This window comes from Sciurus vulgaris, assembly GCF_902686455.1.
Source record: "Sciurus vulgaris genome assembly, chromosome: 9".
NCBI lineage: Eukaryota > Metazoa > Chordata > Mammalia > Rodentia > Sciuridae > Sciurus > Sciurus vulgaris.
This window is the reverse complement of record NC_136469.1, coordinates 141161192-141188874: the sequence shown is the minus strand read 5'-3', so window position 1 is coordinate 141188874 and position 27683 is coordinate 141161192. Positions and strand designations below refer to the sequence as shown.

At 56.5% G+C, this 27683-nt stretch overlaps 1 protein-coding gene across 5 annotated transcripts in view; it reads right to left on the bottom strand.

Moving 5' to 3' along the window:
• STK32B (serine/threonine kinase 32B) overlaps window positions 1-27683 on the bottom strand; it is a 293670-nt gene that overhangs the window by 51505 nt on the left and 214482 nt on the right. For all 5 annotated transcript variants that reach the window (XM_079154359.1, XM_079154357.1, XM_079154360.1 and 2 more), the window contains exon 5: window positions 6670-6707. In XM_079154359.1, the coding sequence (XP_079010485.1) occupies window positions 6670-6707 (38 nt within the window). The remainder of the gene's footprint in view (window positions 1-6669; window positions 6708-27683) is intronic.

The following is a 27683-nucleotide window of genomic DNA, read 5'->3' as shown; positions in this document are numbered from 1 at the left end:
CCACATGAGAAGGCCCTAGACCGAGCGGCTATTACTCATGAACGACTGGCCTAAGATTTTTTGTTACAGCAGCAGGAACAGACCAAGACGCACTCGCCACTGGTTTCCAGGTGGTTGTTCCTTGCTTTGTGTTCCCCATGGTGGAGAGTGAGGTCCCTTCACCATGTTGTAAGGACAGCAATCCCATAACGGGCGTGACCTATGACCTCTTCCAAACTCAAGTGCCCAGCGCATCACCTTGGGGACTGGGACCTTGCATATGAACTAGGAGACGCACAGCCTGCTGCAGACCAGGTTAGGGCCCTCCTCTGGATATTCCTGCTCTCCTCAGTCGTCACCCATCCTCGTGTCCACTGTTCCATGTCTGTCTTCTGTCCATCTCATTTGCTTCTGCATCCACAGTGCCTCAGCATTAGCCCAGCCTGGAGAGTCCCTGAGTGTTTCTTGATTGACTGACTAACCACCAAATAACAGGGTGAGCACCAAAGCCAGAAGGCAAACGCTCGCCTTCCTCCTGGATGCCACGCCTCTCTCTCCCAGGAGTCCACTGCAGCACACCTCAGCTGGCCACCTCTGCCGTGCAGCAACGTCACTGTTTCAGCCTGACCTCGGACGTCGAGACTCAACCACCTTCCCCAGGGGTCCTGTAACCCTGCAGGCCAGGGTCAGGGTCAGTGCCCCTGGGAATTGGAAAGAAGGCAACACCACGTGAGTCATGACTCAGGAAGCTCTGTGCTCATTCCTTCAGCCATCCTCTGGTGGCATTGGTGGGCACCTACTGTCTGTGTGGCGGGGAGACCTGCAGATGTTCAGCAGATGTCATGGAACTAAAGGAGGAGGGTGGGGATCAAAGTCCTACAGCCCCACCTTGGGGCTAGAATTGCTGATGCACAAACCACCTCAGTGCTTCACAGGTGACAATGGCTTAGGTTACTTGCAGGTTGGTTCTGATGCCTTCCCTACAGGAAGAAGCCCCAGAGCTCTCCTGAAGTGTGGGCCTGTCCATGTGCCACTCCACAGCTGCGCTGCTCCGCCAGGCCCGGCCTTTGGCCTCCGCCCCTCCTCTGGATGAGATGCCCACTGCGGTGAAGACCCCTGCAGCCTGCGCGGCTCCTGCGTTGGCTTAAGGTGTCATGTCCAGGAGGAGATGCGTGGACAGCCAGCTTTGCGCGGCAGGTGGAGTCTAGTTGCAGCGATAGCTTTTAGTTCTGTCCTCTGGAGTCGCCTGGTGGGTGCCGCACCTGTGTGGAAATTCCTGGGAGTGGGTGCGGAGATGGGCCCGTAGTGGGGGCAGAGCAGGCGGTAAGGAAGGAGGGGATCCGCAGGCACAGTCTCCTTCCCGGGATTCTCCCACCAAACTTGAGTGTGGAGTAAGTCTTGCGTGATTATCTGCCCCCATCTCGGATGGCCTATGGGATCCACCTTATGCCCGAGCCAAAGGTCAGAGGGGTGCCACGAACCCAAGCAACCACGGGGATGGGGACCTCGGCTGCTGGCCCAGCTGGCTCCTCCCGCTCGCTGCTAAGAATAACCATGCCCTGGGCCCTCGCGGCTGGATCACCGGCCAAGGGCCTTTGGCCTGGGTTGCACCACATTGCTGCGCACCCAGGGCCATCGTCCTTCCTCTTCCTGCGTGCCCATCACAGCTGACGCACTGCAGGACAGCAGCAAGAGGAAGAAGAAACAATCCAATTCCAGGGCAGGAGCTTCGCGCGGCTTCGTGACTTTGGCCGCAGGGAGATGGACTTTAGGGCGTGCCTTTGCCCCGCACAGGAGGAGGTGACCCTTGGATTCCTTTCTATTCTGCCGGATTTGGCTTCTCGCGCGTGGGTCATGAGGCCAGGAGCAGGGTCTCAAGAACCCGTCTGTCTGCTGCAGGCTGCCCGGGACGTCAAACCAAAGGGATTTCAGGGAGATCTGCAGCAGGCGTCCAGTCTAACACCTGCCCGAGGCTTTTGGGAGGGCATTGGGGTTGTCCCGGTCACCTTTTCTCACTTCTGTGACTCGATATGACATTACGGATCTCTGTGCTGAGTAGGTCTGGTGGCCAGCCACCCCCTGGTTTGCACTCCCTGAACATCACCTTGGTCTAGGGTTCAGCGTAGGAACTTCAGGGAACACACGCCTGCAGACCGCAGCCCTCCCTGCCGGAGGAGGGGTGCGGTTATCCGGGGTGGATGAATTCGCTCAGCTTGGCTCACTAGGGGCTCCTCTGCAGCTCCTGCTGTCAGCCCCCACTTCCCTGAGGGACCCCCATGGGGCCCCTTCAGCTCTCACGCAAAGCCAGCCGTCCTCAGCAATGAAGGGGACATCTTGGGCTCTGTCTGCCACTTTCTTGTTTTCTCGTTTGTCAAAATCCCACATGGAGAAGATGGGGGTGCTACGGTTGAGTTCATATATAGAAACCTGAATCCCCAGAACCTCAGAATGTGACCTTGCTTGGAAACTGTGGCCAGCAGGTGTCATTCCTGAGGATGAGGTTGTACTGGAATAGAGTGGGCTCTAATCCAATCGGACCAATGTCCTGATAGGAATCAGGAGTCAGGACTCAGACATGCACACGAGGAGGATGGACACTGTGTGACGATTGGGCCAGTCTGCTGCCTGCCCCGAAGCCATCAGGAGCCAGGAGAGGGGCCTGCAGCAGCCCTGCCCACACCTGGACCTCAGACTCCCAGGCCCCAAAACTGTGAGACAGCACATTTCTGTGGCTGAAGCCTCTGTTCCTGGGACTTTATTATGGCCACTCTGGGAAGTTCAGGTGCTAATTACTGGGGGCCTCAGTCTCATGCACCAGGTCTTTAGGTCTCCAAGACCCTCCCCTTGCACCAGGTTTAAGCAGAAGCCCTCCCCAGGACATCTAGAGCACGTCTAAACCATCCCTGTGCTTAGCCCCAACTCCTGGAACCCCTTCTGAGGTGTTGGCATCCGGTGCTGGCTGCTCAGCCTCAGCAGGGATGCCTCCGCCACGTTTTTCCAGGTGGCCTGTCCTTCTCAGCTGCCCCATACCTGTTCTTGTCACCGTAAGCAACACGGACCCATTTTTTGAAATCCCTGGAGGCTCTCCCACTGGCACACTGGGGAGAGCCCAGAAAACGTGTTGACAGGGAGGAGGGGTGTTGCTGCTGCGGGCCAGAGCCACTTAGGGGGCTGTCCTAACAGCAGATACTCAGCAGCGGATGAGGGGCCCAGCGATGAAGGGAGCCGCCAATGGGTGTCCCCAGGCACAGTGTGGAGGCGCGAGGTGCGTGAGGCCGGCTGTCGGCAGCCGCTGCCCTGAGAGGACCACTTAGCACAGCGCCTGGAGCAGGGGCCGCTCCCAGGGCCACACCACAGGGCCAGAGGGGAGCGCTGGGCCAGCCAGGAGGTGGGAGAGGGTGCCTTTATTGTGGTTTCTGTGGGAAGGGATGGGGGACGCAGGGGGAGCAGGTCTGCAGGGCTGCAGGCTGTGCAGGGTGGTCTGGTGTCTGGCTCTGAGGTGGCTGGGGCAGGCGTGAGGTGGCATAGTGAGGAGCCCCTGAGGAGGTGGGCGGCAGGGAGGGCCTGGAAGCCCTTGCCCCTGCTCGAGCTGATCAGCTCTAGGACTGGCTAACCCTGGGAGGGACAGGGTCCTGCGGGTCAGCGTACAGAATGTGAGACGGGGTCAATGAGGAAGCCCAGCTGCTGTGTGGGTGTGGCTGCTGTTACCAGTTAATGAAGAGTGAGGCTGGGTTTCTGATCCACTGTGGCCCCCGCCAGGCCTTGAGAACAGGGTCTTTATGGAGTGCTGGCCCCCGAGATGCTCCCTGGACCCCACTAATGACCCAGGACCCAAGGTGGGCATGCCCTCCTCCAGGAAGCCCGCCTTCGCCCCTCCCTGGCCTCTGTGCCTCCTGCTTCCCTGGCCCTGCGGGGTCACATTGGCAGTTCAGGTTTCTGTCCCTCCCTGGGCCCTGGCTGCACTAGGACACCTGAGAACTGTGGTTGGTCCCACCGCTCAGCACACGTCCTGCAGGGCTTGGGGTGCTCTTGAATGCTTGTTGGGCGATGGCAGTGGGGACAGAACTGCTGCCCCAGACCTCAAGGTCTGTGGTCCCAGAGCTGGGCATCCTTTGGTCCAGGTGCTGGGCCAGGTCTACTTTCTGAATATGGAAGAAGATGAGGATTACGTCGTCCCGTCATCAGTGAACGTTGAACGAGGGCCCTCGGTGACACACAGGACACAATGTGAGTGCTTCCCTTCTGGGTCCAACTCTCCTCTCAGCCCCCTTGGGAAGTTGTGCTCCCCCTGTGAGCAGGACTCACCGGGCCCGTGGCTCCCTCCATGTCCACTGTGGCTTCTGTCAATCTTTGTGGTAAGTGACGGCATTAGCTGCCCGGGTCCTTCGCCCCTCTCTGGATCACCCTGTGGCTGTGGCATGCTGCAGAACCTCCCCACCGACTCTGGATCTGCCCTGTGACTTGCTCTGCCCACTGGGATGATGGCCGACACGACAGGCAGAGGCCTGGGGATCGGACAGTTCCCACTCTTGCTCTGCTACAGCCGAGAGAAGTCCAGGTGGGGGAGCCCACCAGAGCGGGAGCCCACCAGAGCGGAGCCAGGAGGTGCAGGGCCCAGCCCTGGGTCATGCCCAGGCCCGAGTGGGTGGATCTGCCACTGCTGGGGCCTTCAGCGTCAGGAGCCCAGCCATGAGCAGCCAGCTCAGCCCGCGCGCCTCACCCACCCTGCTCCTCCTTCCCGCTGCACCTTCAGATGACCCGCTGCCCTCTGAGGGCTCCGGCAGCCCCTGCTCCATCTCACCTGATGAGTGGTCTCCGCTTTCTGCTGCTTCAGAGACTGAAGATCCCAGGGCCAAATGGAGATGTGGATTCTGAGACCCAACCCCCACCCTGAAGGGTGGGGAAGCCGAGCAGACACGGGGAGGAGGCTTGCCCGGGATGCTCCGGTGCGGTAACGAGCAGGTCTGAGCCTCGCTGATCAGACAGCACATTTATTTAGTGATGTCAGATGTCACTGGCAACACACTGGCCAACTTGTTCTCTGAGGTAACACTGAATGACAGCAATGACGGACGCCTTAAATAGCAGCGCAGTTGTCCCCGCGTCCCCAGTGGCTTGGTGATGGGGATCGGAAGAGGTGTAGGTGATGTCACCACAGTGTGGCCTGTGGAACTCGCAGGCTGTGGCTCCGGGTTGTGTTTGCTGTTGAGCAGTGGCCATCGCAATGGCAAAGGCTTAGGAGGTGTGAGGCCGACAATAAAGACTCAGGAAATCAACGGCCAGAGGTGCACGTAGTGCAAGTCCTGCTCCAAGATCTACAGAAGGTGCTGACGTTTTCCTTGGAGACAGCAGAGTGAAAGCCAAGTGAGTTTTCACCTGACCACGGAGCCCATGTGTCCCCTTAGCTGTGGGGTCATCAGCATTGCCCCTGCCTCTGTGATCTGACCGCAGCCACCCTGGACAGAGAGAGGGCAGGAAGAGGACAGGGACATCCCACCTGAGCGCTTCTGTGACAGGTGCTGTGAAGGCCAGCCTCTCAGTCACCCTTTAGACCTTCCTTGCTCCGAGAGGGTGTTGTCTGCTTCTGCTTTGTTGCTGGGAGGCTTAAGGTTCAGAGATGCAGCCACTTGCCCAAGGGCACACAGCTGACTGAGGATGGGGCTGTTAACTGAGGACTCTGGCTTTTGGGTTCAAACTGGGGACCTGGGATTTGCTTGCTTTGCAGCCTTGATTTGGGCTTTCGCTCTGTCCAGAGTCCCTGTCATCTTGAGACAGTTGCTGACCCCTCCATTCAGAAGCCAGTGCTTCCAACCCCATGGCCCCAGAGTGCTCATCTGGACTCTATGGCTGGAAGATCCAACCACCCCACCCAGCGCTCCTGTACATGGGTGCTGTGGTGTGGCACGTCCCTCAGATCTCATGTTGGAAACTTAATTCCCAAATTCACATTATTGGCACTTGGAGCAGGGGCCTTTGGGACATGTTTAGGGTTAGCCGATGTCATGAAGGTGGGGTCCCGTGGTGGCTTTACAAGGAGAGGAAGAGACCTGAGTGAACAGACTTGTGCGTCTCACCATGTGATGTCCTCTGCCAGGTTAGATGCACCATGAGGCCCTCATCAGATGCCAAAAGGATGCTGCACTGTTGTGCACTTGGACTTCCCAACCTCCAGAACCAGGAGCTAGGCAGGCCTCTGTTCTTTACCTTGTCTGGGGCATTTTGTTACAGCAACAGAAGATGGACTAAGACAAAGGGGATGCGCACCATGGGTAGGGACACCCCAAGCCACAGTGTCAGTTCATGAAAAGTTCTAGAGGAAATCTAGAGAAAACCATGGCCGAGGAAGGAATAGGAGGAGCTGAGTAGACAAGGCAACAGACTCGTCATGGATGGGGTGCTTTAATTGGAAACCCAGAGGTCCCGTGCTGGTCCCCACTGCACACTGTGACCCTCAAGCCAGGAGGTGAACAGCAATGACTTCAGAGGCAAAACTTCCCAGTGATTTCAGCTTACCTTATTGTGGCAGAATGTAGACCAGAAACTGACACCGATTCTCATCCACCAGGATTGAGACACAAAAAGGGTTTCCTCATCGACCCTAAGGTCCAACCCACCAGGACGGGACCCACCAAGTCCTGGTGCCCCACACCTTCCCCTGAGAGTCCCTGGGAAGGAGCCCCACGGGCTTACCGTGCTCGTCCAGCAGGATGTTGTCCGGCTTGATGTCCCTGGAAAAGAAAACAGAGCAGCTGGCAGTGATTCCTGAGCCCGCAGAGAAGCACGTCACAGAAGCGGGGCAGAGGTGACAACACCTGGTGTGCTCGGCCCTCCCCACACGAGGGCTCAGACGGGGGAGTGGTGTTAAGGGAGCCCTGGCTCTTCCTTCCCTCTCCTTCAGAAACAGCAAGCAGATTGACCGTTTTCCTGAATATCACCAACAGCTGGCCTCTGCTCCACTTCAGGTCGTAAGGAACCCTAATGTGGACATTAGATTTTCACATTCGCCATCACCGTGGGCTGCAGTGAGTGTGCCGTCTGCATCAGCAGGTGGACAGCCTGGGTGCATTCACTACCTGGCTGACCCTCCTCAGGTATCAATGAAATACACGGCCGTCAGCCTGGGAAGAGTCTAGAAAGTTCTGCTCTATGTCCTCATTCTCGCAAAGGGCCTCCCAGTTCCAACTGGCACTTTTTAGAGCCAGGGGCTTTGCTGCCCACTCTCTGTATCTGACACAGGCCGGTCACCATGAGTACCCAGGAAACCCTGGCAGGCACAGAGCGGAGGGTGGACGTGCGGCATAGCCCCAATGTCCCGGCTCATCGCTAACGTGCCCGAGCTCACTGATACTCCTCAGGCAAACCAGGGTCTAGAAACACACCCCCACATATCGATGATGGTGTCAGAGTGACCGATGCTAATGGCAGCTTTCATCTTATAAAGAGCAACTGCCCTGAGTTTATCCAATGTTGATTCTACTGGAAACACCAGCATATTCGTAACAGTGCCGTGTTCCTCTGGGGAGGAAGGAAACGCGGAGCCACGTTTTGAAATTTCTACTTTCATCGTGACTTTTGGAGCCTGTGAACGGGCACCTGCTGCCAAGTGCACAAAACAACCACTGTGAACAAACAGGTCACTGTGGAGGTGGTCAGGGAGCCCGCAAGGTTCCCCTGGGAAGAAGAATCTGAGAAGGGACTAAATTAAACAAAAGGCGGAAGACCCAACGTCGTGCTGACCGAGTCAGCAAATACGCTCCCTGCCCGGGGCGGCTGCCGGCAGGGCTGCTCGGGAAAACGAGAGAAGCGGGAACATGAGACACGTGTCCAGAAGGTGGCCTGGCACCCAGGCTGAAGCTCATCCCGCAGTGTCCCCGCGGCTGGCGAGGCCTTGTTGGGTCATGGGGTTGGGGAGGAAGTGGCTGTGGTCCACGGGGCACGAATCACAGACCCCCCGCGAGGGCCACGGCCCAGGGACAGTGCTGGTGCCAGGACAGAGATGGGGTGCCAGGGATGACAGACCCATGGTGTGAGCCGTGCGGGTGGAGCAGTGTCTCCTCGTTCACATCCCACGTCCTCGGAACGCCACCCTCCTGGGAGTGGGGTCCTTCTGGATGTAGTTAGTCCAGGACGTCAGGGTGAAACTCTCCTGGATTTAGGGCAGCCCCAAATCCAGTGACTCAGGTCTTTACAGGGAAAGGGGCCTTTGGGCATGCAGACAGAGCAGAGTGGGGGCAGACCTGGGTGCTGTAGTCACAAGCCAGCGGGTCTGGAGCCAGCGGCTGCAGGGGGCGTCAGACCCTCCCAAGAGCCAGGAGGAAGCATGGGCCTGACTGTTTGGGGGGCTGGGGATTTACCTCAGGGTGCTCTACCACTGAGCTACATCCCCAGCCCTTTTTCCTTTCTGTTTTGAGACAGGGTCTCACTAAGTAGCTGAGGCTGGCCTCAAATTGTAATCCTCTTGCCTCAGGCTTCTGAGCAGCTGGGATTGTAGGGATGCGTCATGGTGCCTGGTGATTTAAGTTGTTTTAAACTACCAATTTTGTGGCCATTTACTGTGACTGCTGCAGGAAGCTACCACACGGGCATGGTGGAAGGGGTCACACCTCAAGAGGCAGCCAGGGTCCCCACTGACCACAGAGTAACCTTGGACAAGCCCACCACTCCTCCAAGCCCCCACACCCTGCTGATGGCATCTTGTCCACAGGAATGGGCGACAAACAACCACCTGGTCGCCAGACCCCAGCGCTCCAAGGAAAGGGGCTGTCCTGTCTGGGAGGATGGTTTAGGAGCTGGCCTGCCCGGTCCAACCCCAGCCCTACCCCAGCCCTGCGCTGCCTGCTGTGTGTGTGTGTGTCTCCCTCTGCTTCCTTTGCTGAGCGGATCATATCTGGAACATAGCCGGCTCCTTCTGCAGCGCTCTTGGCACAGAGAGGAGTCTCAGTGGGGTACCCCTCAGTAGTCACCAGAGACACAGTAAGACAGACCTGGCGTCTTGGTGGGGTGAGGATGGGACAGAAAGCATGTGAATTAGTGGCAAGTTGGGCAAGTGCTTTGAAGAAAAGACATGGGTCTGGAACAGAGTTCCACAGAGGGGCCCAACTTCCGGTGGGCAATCAGGGAAGGCCTCTCAGAGGAGGGGGTGCAGAGCTGCCATCCCAAAGGCAAGGGAGGGCTGGCTTTGCACGGTCCAGGGAGCAGGTCTGATCCTGTAGACGAGGCGGAGGGCTGGGGGGAGGGACGGCTGCGCCTGAGACGGGCTTCCGGCCCACGGAGCTCGGCGGGGATGAGCGGAGGCACTTCCTGATCTGGTTGCCACGTGGCAAGGTGGCAGAGTCCTGCTGTGGTCTGCTAGCTTGCGGAAGGCTCTGCCAGTGCCGACTGGAGCAAGGACCTGCCTTGCTAGCTTGCAGATGTGACCCCTGGCTGGGAGTGGGCCATGGGCGGGACCAGCAGCTGCCTCCAGGAGTCTGTGGCCGCTGGCCAGTGAGGAGCAGACAGAGGGCTGCCATGCTCCAGCCACGGGGACGGAGTTCCACCACCACCATGAGAGCCCAGAGGGTGCCGAGCTCCGGAAAAGAACGCAGCCGGGGCCTCCAGCTCACAGCCCTGTGAGACCGAAGCAGAGGACCAGGAGAGCGGGCAGCACAGCTGGCCCGCCGCTGGGGAAGAGGAGGGGTGGTCTGAGCCGCCAGGCTGGTGATGCCTGGTGGGCACCCCTGCACCCCAGCCACAGGTCTTGGGCGGCTCACCCCGAGCCTCCTCTTCCTTGTCTGGGGAATGGCAGTGACAGCAGCCACTCCAGAGAGCCGAGGGCAGAGGCCACCGCAGAGGCACCCAGGCAGAAGTGCTGAAGTGGGCGGCGCTGGCCCGCCAGAGGTTCTTCCGAGGCCAGAGCTCCGGGCAGAGTCCCCAGCTGTCATCAAGATGAATTAGGTAGCTTCTATGTGGGACCCACGGGCCAAGTTGGGAGGGGAGGAGGTGGTGGGTCTGCGTCGCTGGGAACCTAATAAGCTGAGCGTTTCTTGGCCCAGCGTCTTATTGGAGCCCGGCCAGCGGCAGGACTGTTTCCTCCGGCTGTTTTCCACGTCGATCGTATCTCAGCTCCAGAGCATCATCCTGTTGAAAATGAGCTCGTCCGTCCAGAAGGGCGCTGGAAGCGTGGTGTGGACGGGACGGCTGTGGCCATGTCCTGTGAGGCCAGGCCTGTGATTTCAGAGCTGGCAGAATGACACTGGCAGAAAGCTCGCATGAGGGGTGACAGAACCCGCTCTTGAATGACCCCACCCCCGATAAGACGCACTGTCAAGTGTCAGCTGGGCCATTATTTTACAGCCACAGGGATGTGGCCGCGATCCGGCGGAACCCAGGCACAGGCTGCCGCGGAGGGCCGCGAGGTGCTCCTGCCTGTGCCCACGTGAACTCTCCGAGTGTCCCCGCGGCCATCTCACAGGGCAGCAGGGGCAAGGCACCTGTGGGCTGGCGGAGGGGAGGCCCGTGGCAGTTTGGCCCAGGGAAGGGAACGCGCTGTCGATGTGCGAGGAAGGCGAAAACGGACGCCAGAGCCCCGGTCCTGAGCCTGCCTCTTGCTGCAGTGTGGAGCGAGCGCACCTGCCACCCGAGCCCTGGTCTCCTCAGCTAACGCTGGATGGTCACACCTGCTCCATGTGGTTCAGCAAGGATTTGGCGGGCTGGTCCCCACGGGAGCGACCAGAGCAGGGTGGCACAGGGAGGCAGGCCTGCTGCCGCCGTTGGGGGGTGAAAGGTCGCCAGCACTGAGGCCCAGCCCACGGTGCAGGCACCAGGTGGGGGACGGAGGCCAGGGGCCCTCTGGGGAAGGTGGCTGCAGGGTACCCTGGCCGTGGACCTCTGGCTTTGCCAGCACAGATAGGTAGGCTGCCGGAGCCAGGAGGGCGGCTGGCAGACTGTGCACTCTACCCGCATGGGCTGGTCTTCCCGAAACGGCAAGAAGGTAGACGCATCGCTACCCATAAAACACCATGTCTGTCTCCCCCGCTTCCCGTGGCCCGCAGGGACCCTTGCCAACCTCAGCGCTGGTGAGGCTGACAGCTCTCCTCTCCTGGCCGGGCGAGGACTGGTGATGTGCCAGGTGCCACCCGAAGCAGTTCTGTGGATTTGACAGCGCATGGCCAGGTACAGGGTCGGGACCGTGGAGGCATCTTATGTGTCACGTCACTCAGTGCTGACGTGGCTCCTGGAGGCAGGCGTGTCACAGGCAAAGAAAGAACCATTCAGAGAGGGTCCGCAAGGTGCCAGGCTCCCCGTGACCTTCCAGAGCCCAAATGTCAGCAGAGGCAAGGCGCATCTCCGGGGCCTCCAGGTCAACGCTGTCTGGTTGGGGACCTGGGCTTAAAAGGGAGTTAGGGATCTCAGTTCTAAAGCAGCAGTAGTAACTCAAGGAGCATGACGAATATTTAATTTAAAAACTACAGTATCTGCATTTCGGAGTGCTTTTTATTTATCACAGAAAACCCCAGAAATAAGCTTGCTTTTCTCTTTTAACATGACCCAAATGGTCTTACAGCCCCGCTCTGGCCCTGTCCCTCCTCTACATACCCCTTACTGGATCTCTGCTGCCTGTGGCACTGGTGGGTGGGGATTCTGTGTTCCAGTATGACCTCGGAAATGAAAAGAGAACAGTGAGATGTGGTGTCAACGTTTAAATCCGTCAACTAGGGACGTTAAGGAAGGCCGCCCGGTTCTGTCACGGCACGTGGATGAGGCGGTCATGGCTTTGTCAGGGCACAGAAGCAAGTTTGAACGCACACAAGGCCTGCCGCGGAAGCTCTGCCGCTCGGCTCTCCCTCCTGCTTTATCCTCGAGGCAGAAGCGCCTCTGGCCAGACCATGCTCGGGTGGCTGCTTTCCCTCCTGCTGAGGACAAAGGCCAGCATGGTGGACGCTGATCAACACAGTTCAGAAGCTGTGCCCTCTCTGGGGCAGTTGGCTCCTTATTCCCAAGTGCATCTCATGGAGATGGGGAAGATTTCAGGCTTCACAAGCATGTCCCAGGATGCACTGGGCTCAGGCAAGTCCTCCTTGCAGGAGTGAGCCCAGCAGTACACCTACCTAGGCACAAGAGGGATCACCTAGCAGCTCAGGCTTCATCGTTCTCCCCAGATGGTTCTTTCTTTCTATTGCTCTTAGAAGGCTGAATGGCAAAGGTCTGTCCACAGCTGCCTGCGCCACCAGACAGCCAGCTCCTTAAGGCAGAAGCCACAGCAGCAGCACTGGAAAGTGCAGGTGTGTGGGAGGGAGGTGTCCGTCCAGGGCTCTGCAGTGGTGGCAAGGCAGTCTGAGATGACTGGTGAGGTTTTAAAGGCAAGAACACAAACGGGAGTTCAAATCCTTTCTCTACTGCTGAGTGGGGCTCAATTTTCCTCATCTGTGAAATGGGGCTAAAACAAGCTAATCTACTTAAAGGACCTATCCCAGGTCCCAAAAGGTGGAAGGTCTCAAGGCTTCCCCTGCCTCTGTGCTACCCACTCCTCGTGTGGAGGTCAGAAGGATCAGGATGTGGCAGGAAGGAAGACAGAGGAGTTGACTCTGTGCAGCTTTACCATACGCAAAGCCCCTCCATGTCCTGCAGGTCACTGAATTCACCCACCAGGCCCAGAGCACTGTCTTCTTCGTATGTGGGAGGAACCTGGAGGCTTTCCCCTGGGCACGGGATCAGCGGCAGCATCTGCTGCGCATCCTTTCCCACCCAGAGGCATTGGGCAGCAGAGCCACCGGCCGACCTGTGTGTACCATGGGTACGTCACAGTCCTTGTGCCTGTGAGCACCCACCAGGCCAGCCCTCCGCCACCCTCAGCTCTTGGCATGGCATTGTCCTTCTGAGAAGTTCTCCCTGAGGCCCCGGGGCCAGTCCCCATCCGCGTTTTCCTCGTCACTGCTGAGCGGGCCCACGTGGGCATCTGTGGCTGAGTGATTACGTCGTGGATGTCTTCCTTCCCAGGAGGAGCTGAGTTCCACTGCAGCACGGCCCACAGCTGCATCTGCAGCCCTGGCACAATGCCCCGCACACTGTAGGTGCCCAGCAACACCGGGAGCATTACTGAGTCTGTCACCTCCCCAGGAGGCACGGGTGAACCCTGGCCAGAACTCCAAGGCCCGGGTGAATGTGCGCGGACCAATTAGTCTCAGGTCCCTGCCAACGCAGCTAATCACGGGACTGGCTTTCCCTGGGACCACACCCTGCGCCTTTTTACTTCCTCAGCTTTGGGCAGCAGGAGAGTTGCCAGACTGATTTGGTGAGCTTTCCTCTGGGTCCAGTGGCGGGTCCTGCTGCACCTGTGAACTGTGTGGCTCTTCCCCAGCATCCCACTTCTGGGAGGATGCAGAAGGAGGCCCATGTTCCGACCGAGACAAGCACTGGTTGGGAGGTCAAGGTCGTGTCTTACACGAGAGGATCCTGCTGCAACCTGAGAGCACTGTGTTGGGAGCCCCGATGAACGAGTTTGATAACTCGGGCATCGTCCCAGTGAGCCCACGCTCAGAGCTGAGCAACTCCCTGGCGTTGTCTGATCAGTGAGTGACAGAGCTGGGATTGAAACTTCACTTTTTCAACTATTGTCAACTGACAAAAAAGCATGGATTTAATCTGAGTCACTGAGCAAGATACTTTGGAGCCAAAAGGGACCTAAGAAGCAATTGTCTCTTTGTTCCTGTGGAAGTAGAAAGTGAGGCTCAGAGACGTTTGGAGTTACTCCTTCAGAGACATTTGGAGTCACTTGCTCCAGATGACAAGTGTGTCATTGCTCAGGTCAGGACTGATCCTGCTGGTGACGGGAGTCCACTCTCCCTGCTCCCATCTGTCCTACCGCCAGCTTCCCCAGCCTCCTCTTTGCCCCCACGCAGTGTAGGCAGGCCCCAGAATCGCACGCAAGCTCTTTAGGGTGCTCAATACAGTCGCTGACACTGGCCCTCTGCCGGCCCTGCTCCAGGGACTGAGGATACAGAAGTGAATAAAAAAGTGTCCCGTGTCCTAGAGCTCACCCAGGGACAAGAAGACAGCTTTCATTCTAGTTGGGAGGGGGTGAACTGTGTCAGATGATACCAGGAGGGATGATAAAAAGGGGGGCTGAGAGGGGCCCCTGGAAGGTGCTGAGAAGGCCTGGAGCTGGCAGGGAGAGGTCCAGAAGCTCAGGTGTCTCCCGGGGGCCCTGGGGGAACAGTGCCTGCGTGCCTGGAGGGTCAGGCTCCTGGCCCACTGTGGCTGCCTGCGACCCGGCCCCAGAGGTGAGTACCAGGAATCGCAACAGCCACAGGCTGCAGCCCGATGGCCACTCCGCTGCAGCCCCTCCCTCCCGCGTCATGCTGGGCCACCTGACCCTTCTCATGTCCCACGCTGGAGCCACCCATAGTCGTTTTCCCAGCCCCTTCCTCCCTCCTGTCTCCCTGAGTCTCATCCCACTGGCGCCTGCAGTCCCACGATCCCCCTCCTCTGTCCCTCAGGCCCCTGTCCTCAGGTCTTCCACAGCCCGGGTCCCCTGCTCATGGATGCTGTGCTTTCCACACTCCCCAGACTCCCTGGCCTGTTCCGACCAGCAATACCCAAACCCCTGTTAAATCCTACTTCTCTTGACTCTGCACCAGCACCATGCAGCTGGAGGTGGCAGGAGAAGAGCGGAACCATGACGCAGCTTCGCTCTGAATCCCTGGCGCCAGCAGCACGTGGCCCTGCACGTGTGCCCAGTCACTCCCGTGCCGTTCCCTGGTGCCCAGGTGACCTGCGGCACCCTCAACCCTGGTCCTGGGCCGACACTCGCTCTTCCTCCCCCACGGGCAGAGCGGGTCACCTCTGCTGTCCAGTCCTCCTTTCCTCTCCATGGACTTCTTAGGGAACCGCTGTGTGTCACCCTGTGGCGCCCGACTGACCAACAGAGGCCTCCAGCCCCAGCGAGTTGAGCCTGTCCCCGGCTCTCACTCCAGCTGTCCCTGCTGCGTGGACTTCTACTGCTGTGTCCCTGCCTGGAAGGTCCAGTCCTGGTGTGCACAGGACCCTGTCCCCTTGCAGACATAGCTCCCAGCACCCCGGCCCCTCGGCCACCTTTACTTCTCTCTCTCCCTGTCGGCACCTGGCGTTTTGCTGGCTGACTTCCTCCGCGTCTCCTTCTCCTGATGAGGAGGTAAGCCCTGGGCAGGCAGGACTCTTCCTGCTCTGTGGTGTCACCAGGACCCAGAACAGGCTGCCACCTGTACTCCACAGTTGATCCCATGGTGGAATGCATGCACCTGAGAGCCGAAGGCCAGGGCTGCCTCTGCTGATCCTCATCCCTGTCCCAGGCTGGTCCGCAGTCCAGTAGCATCAGACCACAGTCCCTCCTCCAGTGTACACGCCAGGCTGTCACAGCCCTGCCCACTGAGTTCTGTTGCCTGCTGGGATCTGGCGGTCCTGCTCTGCTCATGGGGTGCTGGTCTGAAAGTGTGCCTGGAAGCTCCTGTGTTAGGAACTTCAGCTCCCGTTCATGGGTCGCTGGCCTTGGGCCCATTAGGCTGGGATGGGATCATGAGGTGGGGCCCCCAGGATGGCACCAGTGGCTTTACAAGAAAAAGAGGAGACCCGCCTCCGGCATGCTGTCTCCCCTGTGATCCCTGCACCACGTCAGGGGGCAGCAGGAAGGCCTTTCTCAGATGCCAGCACCCCCACACTGGACTTCCCCGCCCACAGACCTATGCGCTAAACAGACCTCTGTTCTTTATCAATCACCCAATCTACTGCGTTCAGTTATAGCAGCAGAAAATACACCAAGACCTGGAGCAAAGAGGTGCCTGAGTTGGCTCACCGTGGAAGACTCCAAGCCCTGGGCTCATGTAGCCCCAGCATGAGGCATAGCCTCATTAAGACACCGGGCTTTGGTGACTGGCCCTGGCTCCCTTGGGAACCAGGCAGGATGGCTGTGTTTTATCTGCTGAGTCCTGTGGGCTCCCTTGGGGCCAGGCACTTTCGATTTGATTGGCATGATGGGGGTGGGAGATGATCACATCGTGGCTCACAGCTTGAGGGCACGGGTGTGGGTGTGGGGCACACTGGCACAGTAGGTGCAGGTCAGCCGGAAAGGAAACAAGAAAATGCCCCCAACACATGCCCACTCACCCGTGGTGGCCTTGGGACCCAGGGTGCCCCACAGAAGGAGGGATTTCCCTTCTTTGATTTTACTCGGGAGATCAGCAGGAGCCCTGGTGTGAATGCAGTCTGTGTTGAGACATTATGGCGAATTAATATTTTAAGAGTTGCTATTTTTAGGGCCTAGGCTCTCTGTGAGGATCTCCCAAGGGGACATGCTGCCAAGATGCATAAGTCACAGAGTCCCAGATGGCCAACACTGGGAGGGAACTTAACTCCATCTGGAAGGAACCATCCCTGGGCCGGCAGCCTTTCTGCGCCTGGGTCTCCTCATCTGCGCGCGGGCTAATCATCACGTCCACCGTCTCTCAGGGCCATCGTGAGATGCATGGAAAACTGTCACTCCAGCCTTGGCCCACTGAATGCGTCACGCACTTAAGCATGCTTAATTTCCAACAAGGAAGCCTGGCCAGGGTCCCGAAGGTGCAGCAGGACCGAGGCCGGGTGGAAAGCCACGTGGGCTTCCACAAGCTGTCGAGAACTGTGCTTCTGGGATGACACCAGGCGGGACCAGGACCCCCAAACAGCTCTCTGCACTCCTGCCCCTCAGCCCAGGAAGGAGGCTGGCCCTACAGCTGGCGGCGTGGCCCACGGAGGGTGCTGTTCCCAGGTGTCACCTGTGTTTGTCCCGTGGCTCTCAGCAACCCTGTGTGCTGTCACCACTCCTGTTTTATAGATGAAGACCCTTATGCCCATCATCAAGGACACAAATGACAATGAATGCCAGTGAGCATGGGGGACAGGCACTTCCACATTGTTGGTGGGGCTGGAAGTTAGTGCGACCACTGTGGAAAGCAGCGTGGAGGCTCCTCGGGAGCCTAGGGAAGGAGCCGCATCCCACCCAGCCATCCCGCTCCTTGGTCTTTAGCCAACAGGCCTGAGGACAGCACTCCACAGGGACACAGGGACACAGGCACCTCAGGTCACAGCAGCCAAGTCATGGGACCGGCCCAGGTGCCCATCGACAGACGAATGGATAAGTGACATAAAATGTGGCCTCTGTACACATGGAGTTTTACTCAGGCAAAAAGAAGAATAAAATTAAGTCATTTGTTGGTGAATATTTGGAACTGGAGAACATCATGCTGAATGCAATAAGCCAGACTCAGAAAGAAAGGGAGGATTGAGTGCTTTCTCTCCTGTGTGGGAGCCAGAGAGAGAGGAGAAGGGAATAAGGAAGGGGATCTCAAAAAAACAGGAGAAAGAGCAAAAGAGCAGAGGAAGGAGATGGGGTGGTGGGCAGGGGGAAGTACTGGGGACAAAACCTACCAAATCATGCTACGTCCATGAGTGACATACTGCAGCAGGTCCTGCTTTTACACACACACACACACACACACACATATATATAATTATAATACACTAAAATGGTAATGATAATAATATGCACATGATACTCATATGATTATGAACGCCACAATTATCTGTAGTTATAATGCACCAATAAAAAATAAACTTAAACCGGATGCAGTGGTGCGCACCTGTAATCCTAGTGACTCGGGAGGCTGAGGTGGGGGATCACAAGTTCAAAGCCAGCCTCAGTAACTTAGCGAGGCCCTAAGCAATTTAGCAAGAACCTATCTCAAAATAAAAAGGGCTGCAGATGTGGCCCAGTGGTAAAGTGCCCCTGGGTTCAGTCTCCAGTACCTAAATAAATAAATGAATGAATAAAATTTTAACAAAGAATCTCATGCCCAGACTTTGGGTCACACGTGGGTGTCAACTGGCTGGACGGCACTGCCCGGGTACTTGGCCTGACGAGGTCTTGGGAGTGAGCCCTCCCAGGAGCTATGTTTGGAGAGGACCAACATTTGCGTTACTAGACTTTGGGTAAAGCGGGTTGCTCCATAATGTAGGCGGATCTCATCCCTTCAGTGACAGAAATCTCCGGAGGCAAGGGAGATTCCGCAGCAGTCGGCCCTTGGACTCAACAGCAACCGGGGCTCTTCCTGGGTCTCCAGGCTGCTGGGTAGCCCTGCACACACGGTGCAGGAGATGTAAGCAGCCTTCCCTCAGTAACCACAGCCCAGAGACACCAAAATATAACCACCTTATGTCCAAAGGCACAGCACGTGCATGTGGCCTGTATGCCCCTCCCATAGGTAGGACTTCACCCCTGGGTTACTTATGATACCTTGCAAACGGTGGTTACATTGAATCATTCAGAAGATGATGGCAAGTGACAAGGGTCTTTTTCATGTTTTCTTGTTTACTACAGCTAAACAGAGGGGACAAGAAGTAAACACAGTCCGTATGTGACCGTGGAGGGGTGGGGCCAAGGCGGTCAGCAGGTCAGCACCTAATGCAAGCTTACCTCCTTTCCTGGGCTACTCGGACTGCACGCCACACACTTGTGGTCTCCTTGGTCGCCCGTGGGCAGGGGCTCTGTTACTGTGGCCGCACTGCAGAGGAGCAGGTGCTGCTCTCTTACTGGACAAGTGGCTGAGGTCCCCACAGGTAGCCGCTCCCTCCAGCAGCACCAGGAGGCCTGGGCTCACAGCGCCAGGCACGGCCCTCCACTGGGCAAAGCCATGAGCTCAGGCGAGCGCTCACTCTCATGGAGTTGACGAGCCGGTTGGGAGAGGGGAGTGAAAGCGGATGCTCAGCACAGCGCCCCGCTGTGGAGTCAGTCTGCAAGATGGCCATGTGACCCGAGAGCCAGGGTGGGTGGCCACGGAAGAGGAGGGCGATGACAGACACGTGACAGCCCTGGGCAGCCTCTTACCTCCTCGAGCCCATGCCCGGGGAGGCTGGGCCCTGCCCTGCAAGCTCCACGTGTTCCATGATAGCAGCGGACCGAGGACAGGCTACATCATTGGCGAGTCTTAGGCAAAACGAGCAGGGGCCCTGTCAAGACTCTGTGGTAATGCCCCGTGGGCAAAGGCAGAGCATTAAACTAGCTGCTGTCCTGTGGGTGCCAGTCCCCCAAAAGCTCACGAGGGAGGCAATGCAAGAAGGTTCCGAGGAGAAGTGATTAGACTATGAGAGGTGTGACCTGATTAGTGGATTGATCCCCTGCATGAATTAACGGGGTGCTGACTGTAGGCAGGCAGTGTGTAGAAGTGGGGCCCTGGGGGCGTGCCTTTGGGGTTTATATTTTGTCCTTGGTGAGCAGAGCTCTCTCTCTGCTTCCTGATTGCCATGTCCTGAGCTGCTTTCCTCCTCCACGCCCTTCTGCCATGGTGCCCTGCCTCCCCTCTGGCCCAGGAGCTATGAAGTTGGCTGACTGTGGACTGAACCTCTGAAACTATGAGCCAAACACACCTCCTCTTCTGCATTGTTCTTGCCAGGTCTTTGGGTCACTGCAACACAAAAGCTGACTAAGACGATGCCCTGCGTGAGCTGCCATCCTGGGCAGGGGCGTCTGCACGTAGCAGGTCTCAGCCAGGACTGCTTTCATGGGGGAACTGCCCTCCTGCTGTCACATGGAAGGAAGTTTAGCGAGAGTTCCCGGCGCAAGGTCACATGAGTGAGTGACTGGGACAGAATTCCAGCCAAGACTCTTCAGAATACCTATTCACAAAATCAAAGCACCAGTAAACAGCCCTGTGTCTCTGCATAACACCCTGGATTTCATAGAATTTCAAATGCACTTGGGTGGCCTCTTGTGTTATCTTGGGTGACACTGGGCACATAGAGGATGTGTCACCCAGGGCTGGGTTGTTCTGTCTTGGCCCTCCAGTCCATTTTCATTTCCATGTGTTTTATGAGGAGAAAATGCAGCAGTGAGATGCAGGGGGTCTAGTTAGGGGCAGCCTCACCAGAGTAGCAACGGTATTCAAATTGCCCCTGAAAAAGGAAGAGTGGGCGTTCTAGATGCCCTTGGTGCGAGAGGTGGCCCTGGGACCCGGGCAGACTGGCGAGTGTGGCTTCATTGCCACCAGTCTGGGAGGATGGCTCCAGCTGTGACCCTGGCAGTAGCAAAGCCATGGGCTCCCAGAGCAGCTGCAGATTGTTCCCAGCATCAGAATTATCCCAAGACGACCCGGACACCTGCCAGGGGCAGGGCCAGCTGTGCCTACCCTGTCTGCTGGAGGGGGACCTCCTACAGTGCTGGCTGTGGCCGGGGAGGCCAGGTGTGCTCACACTTTACCTTAATAACCTGTTGGAAAGCCCTGTCCTCAGGTCCTGGGGGTTAGGACTGCAGCAGAGCAACTTTGGGGAGGACCCGCTTCATCCCACAGCATCGTCTCACAGGATTACGTGAGATGAGAGCCCTCTGGACCCTGGGTACTGGGGTTCAGGTGGGGATGAGCTGCCACCTCTGGACACATCAAGGGGGTGAATAGGGAGGCTGGGAAAAGCCAGGGTCCCTGAACTCAAGCGGGCAAGCTTGTAGTCAGCACAAAGACGAGGGTGTCAGAGTGGACCAAGTAAGGAGGCTGGGGCCGGGTGCAAGGCCTGGAACAGTGAAGACGGGAGGGAGCCAAGGGGAGGGCTTGGAGACCTGAGCAACACCCGCTCCGCCTCTGACTTCGTAAGGAAGAAGGTGCTCCATAAATGGCCACTACCAATGTCATGACTGCCGCCCATGCAATGTCGGGAGGGCAGCCCTGCTCCTTCTCTGATGGCTCCCTTCTCCGGGACCTTGGCATTGACCCCTGAGAGCGCACGATCAGCCCAGCTCAGGACGACCCTCTCCACACGGTGCTGCAAGCCCAAGGCTGTCTCCTCAGGTCTCACAGACGGGGCAGAACTGTCACTCTTTTTGCAGATGAAGCTCCTGAATCCGGGGAGGGCAGAAACATGCGTGTGCAGTCGCAGGCCAGAGGCACGAGAATCGGCAGGGAAGCCTGGGCCTCCGGGCGGAGCGCCTTGAAACAGTCCCTGTCCCAAGCCCATGGGCTGGGCCTATTCCAAAGAAGCCTCCACCGCCAGTGGCAGGCATGGCTGAAAGGCAAGCTCCAGGCCCAAATCTCTGGGGACAGATGTGGCCCCTGGTTTGCCTCTGTTTCAACAAGCACCCAAGGGCTTGCACTGCTTTCTGGAGTTTGAGAAGCATTAGCGTGGCCTTTCCTTCTAGTTCCTTCTCCACCAGTCTCTTTCTTAACCATGTGAGTCCCTTGATGGACATGTCTTCAATATGTGTTACTAGAGACCTTGGGCAAGGGCTCTGACTCAGCTACCCATTCCAATATGTCAATCCACAACGTGGCAAGGGGCAGGGACGAGCTGAGGAGGACAGAAGGAAGATGCAGTGACCTAAGCTCTGTTTTGAAGGGTGCCTGGTTTGGATGTGAGGTGTCCCCCAAAGCTCATGTGTGAGACAGTGCAGGAAGGTTTGGAGGAGAAATGACGGGTTATGAGAGTCTGATGGGATCAACTGAGTGGTAGGCTGGTAGGGTGTGGCCGGAGGAGGTGGGACAACGTGGGTGTGCTTTTGGGGTTCATAGTCTGTCTGTGGTGAGGCGAGCCCCCCGCTCTGCTTCTTGGTGTCATGTCCTGAGCCACTTTCCTCTACTCCATTCTTCTGGCATGATGTTCTGCCCTGAGGCCCTGAGGAATGGAGTCAGCCACCTATGGACTGAGGCCTGTGAAACTGTGAGCCCCCAAATAAACTTCTTCTCCTCTAATCTGTTCTTGTCAGGTCCTTTGGCCCAGCGGGTGAAAAAGCTGACAAAAACGAGGACGCAACAGAAGTTGTGACTTTGGATAGAAAAGGGAACAAAGCAAGTGCTGGTGTCCTACTTGGCTGGGGTGTACAGAGCTGGTGACCGTGGTCTGGTTGGTCATTACCTGAGGGCTGGTTCTGGGCCACGGCTTGGGCGACGTCAGCCCTAGAGAGATTGCTCCCGCTTAGGGGGTAGCCTCAGCTCCTGTGATGGATAATTACTGCTGCTTAGAGAGATGGTCTGTCTGCAAGGCTCTGCTGTTCCCAGAATCCAAAGTGATGCAGGTTTAGGGCAATAGCTAGAGACCTCTGGGCACCTTTCCAGGGCTCTGGCAGGGGATTCCCTGCAAACCTGAGAACTCCTCAGTTACTCTTATCTTGGAGTCTTAGTCTTGAAGGTGAATGAGGTGAGTTAGGTAAATCCAGGGCGAGCAAGCCTTGGATTACTCTCCTGGAGTCATGGACGTGCCTCTGCGCACAGCTGGCAAGACTCTGACCCAAGGTGTAAGGTAGTAAAGGAGACAGACCCAAGTGAAGGCAGAGGTGCCAAGCTTCGTCCTGGCTCTAGCGCTCACTGGGCTTCTGCAGGCCCCAGAGCCAGTGCTGGCAGCAAAAGCAGCTTCTCATTCTGTTAGAGAAGGACAGAGAGAGAGGTGGCCTGCATCATGTGAACACAAAGTCATGGCTTTGCAAGGAGACGGGTGGCCAGAGCCTAAGGGAGCTCTGCGCTCAGGCTTCCCTGCCTCAGAGGACCCCAGGGCACTAATGGCTTTGCAATCAGTCTCAACTTCGTGGCGGACAGCTCTGGACCTCACTCTCCTCACCTGCAGGAGTGCCGTGAAGACCAACGTGAAGGCCAAGGCCGGCAGTCACACATGCACGTGTCATTACCAAACACTCCTGGCACGTGGTAAGTGAGGAAAACACCCATGTTTCCTTTTAACTCCTCAAGTCAAATTTAGGATCCAACAGGGATGAAGCAGGACCTGACCATGAAGGGACGAAGCTGAAGTTTCTGGAAAGTGGGAAGGAAGGTCACTGTACAGCAAAATATAGTGAGACATGCACTACAGCTTTGGTGGGAGGGGAACCTGAATGAGCGAACTCATGAGCGAATGAGCTGGGAAAGTGCCTTAGAAGAGAGGCACCGGGTTCCACGGGGGCACGAGGAGCTGAGTCCAGGGGAGAAGGCTGGCCACGATAAAGATGGGCGCCTGAGTCACAGGAAGAGCCAGGATCAAAGCACACGGGCAGGAAGAGGGGGCAGAGGACCTGGGAGAGGCTGAGGAAGGGAAGAGCTGGTCCTGACAGCCTCTAGGCTGGTCCACGGGCCATGCGAGATTCCTGCAGGGTCTCCACTAGCGGAGGGACAAGGTCTGGTTCACGCTTGTAAAAGAGCTTGGAGCTTTCTGGGTGGGGATGGACAGACTCTGGAGCACATTCACATTTTTGTTCATTGGTATAGAAGAGCCCTTGGCACAGGGTAAATATTTTTTCCATGACTGAAGGAGTCTCCTTGCAAGACAGAGGAATGAAGGCCATCTATACCCACAAGGTGCTGCCCATTCTTAGCTATCACCAGCCATCTGTGACAGCAGGCATGTAAGGAAAGCCTCCAAGACAAGACAAAACAAAACAAAACAAAAAAAAAAAAAAAGAAAAAAAAAAAGAAAGAAAAGGAAAGAAAAGAAAAAAACTAGACCAAAACACACCAAGGAAAGGATGTTAGGGAACAGAAAGGAACACCCCTGTGATCCTAGTGGCTCCGGAGGTTGAGGCAGGAGGATTGCAAGTTCAAGAGCAGCCTCAGAAACTTAGTGACGCTCTAAGCAATTCAGTGAGACCCTGTATCAAAATAAAACATAAACATGGCTGGGGATGTAACACAGTGTTTAAACACCCCTGGTTCAATCTCTGGTACAAAGAAAACTCACACACACACACACACACACACACACACAAAGGCTCATGTGTGAGAATGCAAGAGTGTTCGGACCTGAAATGACTAGGTTAGGAGAGGTCTAACCTAATAAATGGATTAATCCACTGATATGCATTAGCTGGGTGGTAACTGCAGGCAGCCAGGGTGTGCTGGAGGAGGGGGCGCTTCCTGGTGCCACGTCTTGAGCAGCTCTCCTTGGCCATGCTCTCTGCTCAGAGCAATGAAGCCGGCTGTCTATGGACTGAGGACTCGGAAACTGTGAGCCAAAATAAACTTTTCCTCCCCGAGTTGCTTTTTCCTGGTCTTTTGGTCATGATGATGGAAGAGCTGACTCAAGCAGAGGAAACTTCAGACGCACTCTGAGTCATATCCTCAGAGATCAGAGAAGCCACTGTGAGGCTCATCACAAGATGCCCCAAGATGGAACCACGGGACTGGAGAGAGCTCTGGACACCAGGTGTATGCAAAGCAGGAACAAATCGCCTCAGGGAGGCTGGATGCAAAGCCAGGGACATTTCCCTGAAACAGAATAAAGAGCTCCAGAGGTGCAGAGTCAGAGGAGGCTGGCAGGGCAGGGGTCAGGGCAGCAAGCCTGCATGGAGCATCAGGAGCTGCAGAGAGGACAGGAGAGGCCCGCGCCTGCCACGGGAGAGGAGGCGGGAGCTGCCGGGAACCTGGCGTGCTGTGCACCCCGGGCCAGGGCCGCCCGTGGCGTTGTAAATGCTGGAAGGCTGAGGGGCTGGGCGTGAGCAGAGGAGTGCGGGAAGTGAGGCTGGACCAGGAGCCGCTGAGGTCTCTCCAAGGGGCCAGAAGACCCCCCGGGGGGACGGGAAGTGCTGTTAGGCAGCCCAGACCAGCCTCCCTCAGTCTCACTGCATCATGGATGAGAAAGCTGCCCTCTAGCAATTCTCATGCAGTCCTTTCGTTGGGTCCGAGAGGAGCCGGGGTGCGTTCTGGTATCTGACATCAGGCGCTGGCGCATCCGCCCTCTTAATGAAGAAAAGGACTGGCACTCCTGCTAGGCAGCAGGATCTCGCCAGCCATTGTTAACCTTGGTTTGATGTCACTGTATTTATTTTACGGTCTGAATGCTGATGCCCCACTGCCTCCCAACTCAGATGTCAAAACCTAATTCCCAATGCAATAGAAGGGGGTGGGGCACTTAGAGGTGATTAGGTGACAGGGTGGAGTCCTCATGCGTGAGTTGGTGCCCTTGTTAAAGAGCTTGTAGGGAGCTGCCTTGCCTCTTCTCCCATGTGGGGACACACAGAAGGTGCCATCTGTGAGGAACAAGCCCTGGCAGGCACCACACTAGCCGGAGCCCTGACCTTGGGCTTCCCAGCCTTCGGATCTATGAGTAATGCATGTCTATTGCTCAGGAATTAAGCAGTCTACGGGATTTTGTTATAGCAGCCTGAACAAACTGACTGTCAACCTTATATTTATGACAAGCAAAAAATTTCTTCTTTAAAGGACTGACGGAAAGTTGTCTGGTGAAGAGGACCAAGCTTGCTACAGAAGGTTATTTAAACAATAGTACCCATGGTGTTAAATAATAGTACCCATGGTGTTAAATAATAGTACCCATGGTGTTAAATAATAGTACCCATGGTGTTAAATAATAGTACCCATGGTGTGCAGACAGGGCAAGAGCCTAAAGGGATGAATGAGCCTCTTAGAGTTCCTGCGGCAAATTTCTGCAACTGGGTGGCTTTAGAATTTACTCTCTTATGTTTCTGGAAGCCAGAGATCCAAAAATCAAGGTGTCAGCAGGGTCGTGCCCTCTTGGAAGATTCTAGGGATGGGTGCTTCCTGCCTCTCCCAGGTGCAGTCCCCCTAGTGCCCCGTGGCTGGGGTAGTACCACCCACTCCCATCCCTGCCTCCTTTCTTCATGGCCTTCTTCCCTGTCTCTGTGTATCCTTTGCTCCCTCAGGACACCATTGGATTTAGGGCTTACCCTAATCCAGTGTGACCTCATTTCCATCTCTATAGGGATAATATCTGCAAAGATCCTATTTCCAGATGGGGTCATATTTTGAAGTCTTGGGCAGAAATTAATCCTAGGGGGCACTATGCAGTCACTGGAAGTAGATTCTGATGGCTGCAGATTTGGCAAAGATCATAATGGCTGAGGCTACTGGTAGCATGACCACTGGGGACACGGAACAGTCTCAGCCAGGTGGAGACACACTCAGGTTGCAGAGGGGTCCCGGCTGTGCAGGGAAGAACTGCGGGTCGAGATTGGGAGCCGGTGGGGGTGGGGTTCCAGACACTTCTTAGGGGCCCATCAGGACAAGAGGGGACTCACTGGTGCAGGCTGTCAGGAGGCTGACCACTTGATGGTCACTGAGATGGAAGGCTGAGGAAGGTCTCACTTGAGGGGAGGACGGTGATTTCCATGTTGAACACAATGTGTTGATAATTGGGCTGGAAATTCACAGTGGAGATGTGGATTTCAAAGGCATGAATGCCATGAGGGTGGACTGTCCCGGGCCCCTCAGCTTTCTTGGCCAGCCACTGGCCCTATTCATAGATGGTGCCTTAGAAATCCTTGGAGACTGAGGGACTTGCACTATGGCAAGTGGCTGGTCCCTAGAGTGGCAGAAATATGAGTCTTACATACAGAGGTGATTCAGGAGCTTCATTTGCTCAGACAAGAAAAAAGTGGAGGGACGGAGCACAGGACGTCAGTCCCAAGTGGCTGCAAATACAGCCTGTGTGCAGCCCCACCTGGCAGCCAGAGCCCCATCTGACACCCTGACCCAATCTGGAGAATTCTATGGGGAACTGTAATAGGAAGCAGAGTTTGGAAGCTCTGGAGAGAGAATCCCAGTCTGCCTCCATGAAATTCAAGATGGACAAATGGAAACAAATGACCAAACATGGCTACTGAAAAGATAAACTCCTTCTTCCCTTGAACGGGAAGGAGGCTGTCTTGCTGTTTTGTTTTGCATCTGCTTTTCAGCATCTCCATCTTGTGTCCTATTATATGGAAACACTGACAAAAGGCCGCAGTTCAGCTGCCTGCTAGTCCACTCTCCAAGGTCCTGAAAGGTCGAGCTGCTGCCTACCATGCAGCCAACGCTGCTGAGTTCCCCAGGGACTTACACTCCTGAGCATCTGACATCACTGTGCTCTAAACACGGTTTCCTCTGCGGTCCCTGCAGATCTTTCTCTTTGAGAACTCAGATTCCTCCAAGGCCCCAAATCATGTAGCCTCTGGGACATCTCCCTAGACACTTGGATGCTCCCTTCTCCTAGTTCCACTCCAGCATGAACATGGCCACTGAGAACAGTCACTGCATGTCTCCCACACTAGAGGGTGGTGCTCCATGGGGGTTTATTGCACAGACTAATGAATAAATGAATGAATGATAGATTGATGGAATGGAAGGATGGGTGGATGGATGGATGAAAGAAAGAAATGCAGCTTTGGGGCATGGTGGAGGAGATCAGGCCTCTCTGGTGAGAGGCCCTGGGCCTGCATAAACAAGCCAGTCACTAGGAGGGCACTGCAGTTAACCCCAGAACTCTGGGCTCAGTCATGGGTTCAACCCCACTCTGGCCACCTGTGCCTGGGCGACCTGGGAAGCCTTAAACCTTATTAAAGCTGGTAATGCACCAGACAGTGTGTCAAGACATAGCATGTGAGCCTCACTCGATCCTCAGCACACTCCAGGGGGCACTGTCTATGTTTGGCATCAGGTAGGCTTACGCTCCTGACCCTGCTCTTCTAGCCGCTGGCTCTGTGACCTGGGAGAAGCTGCAGTTCATGCCTCGCATGTGTCTGGAGGGCGAGCCCTCACCCGGCCTCCTAGCCATGCTCACACTCTGTTCTGACCCAATCCTCCTGGGCCCTGCTGGGTCATCCGCCTCCTGCTGTGCCTTGCGCTGCAGTCCTGGTCAGTCCCATTCTGCCCCTGCTTCTGCCCGTACCTCTTTGTGGTCCAATGCATCAAAAAATGGGATGAGCACTTGTTTCCTCAGTCCTTCCAGCCCTGATG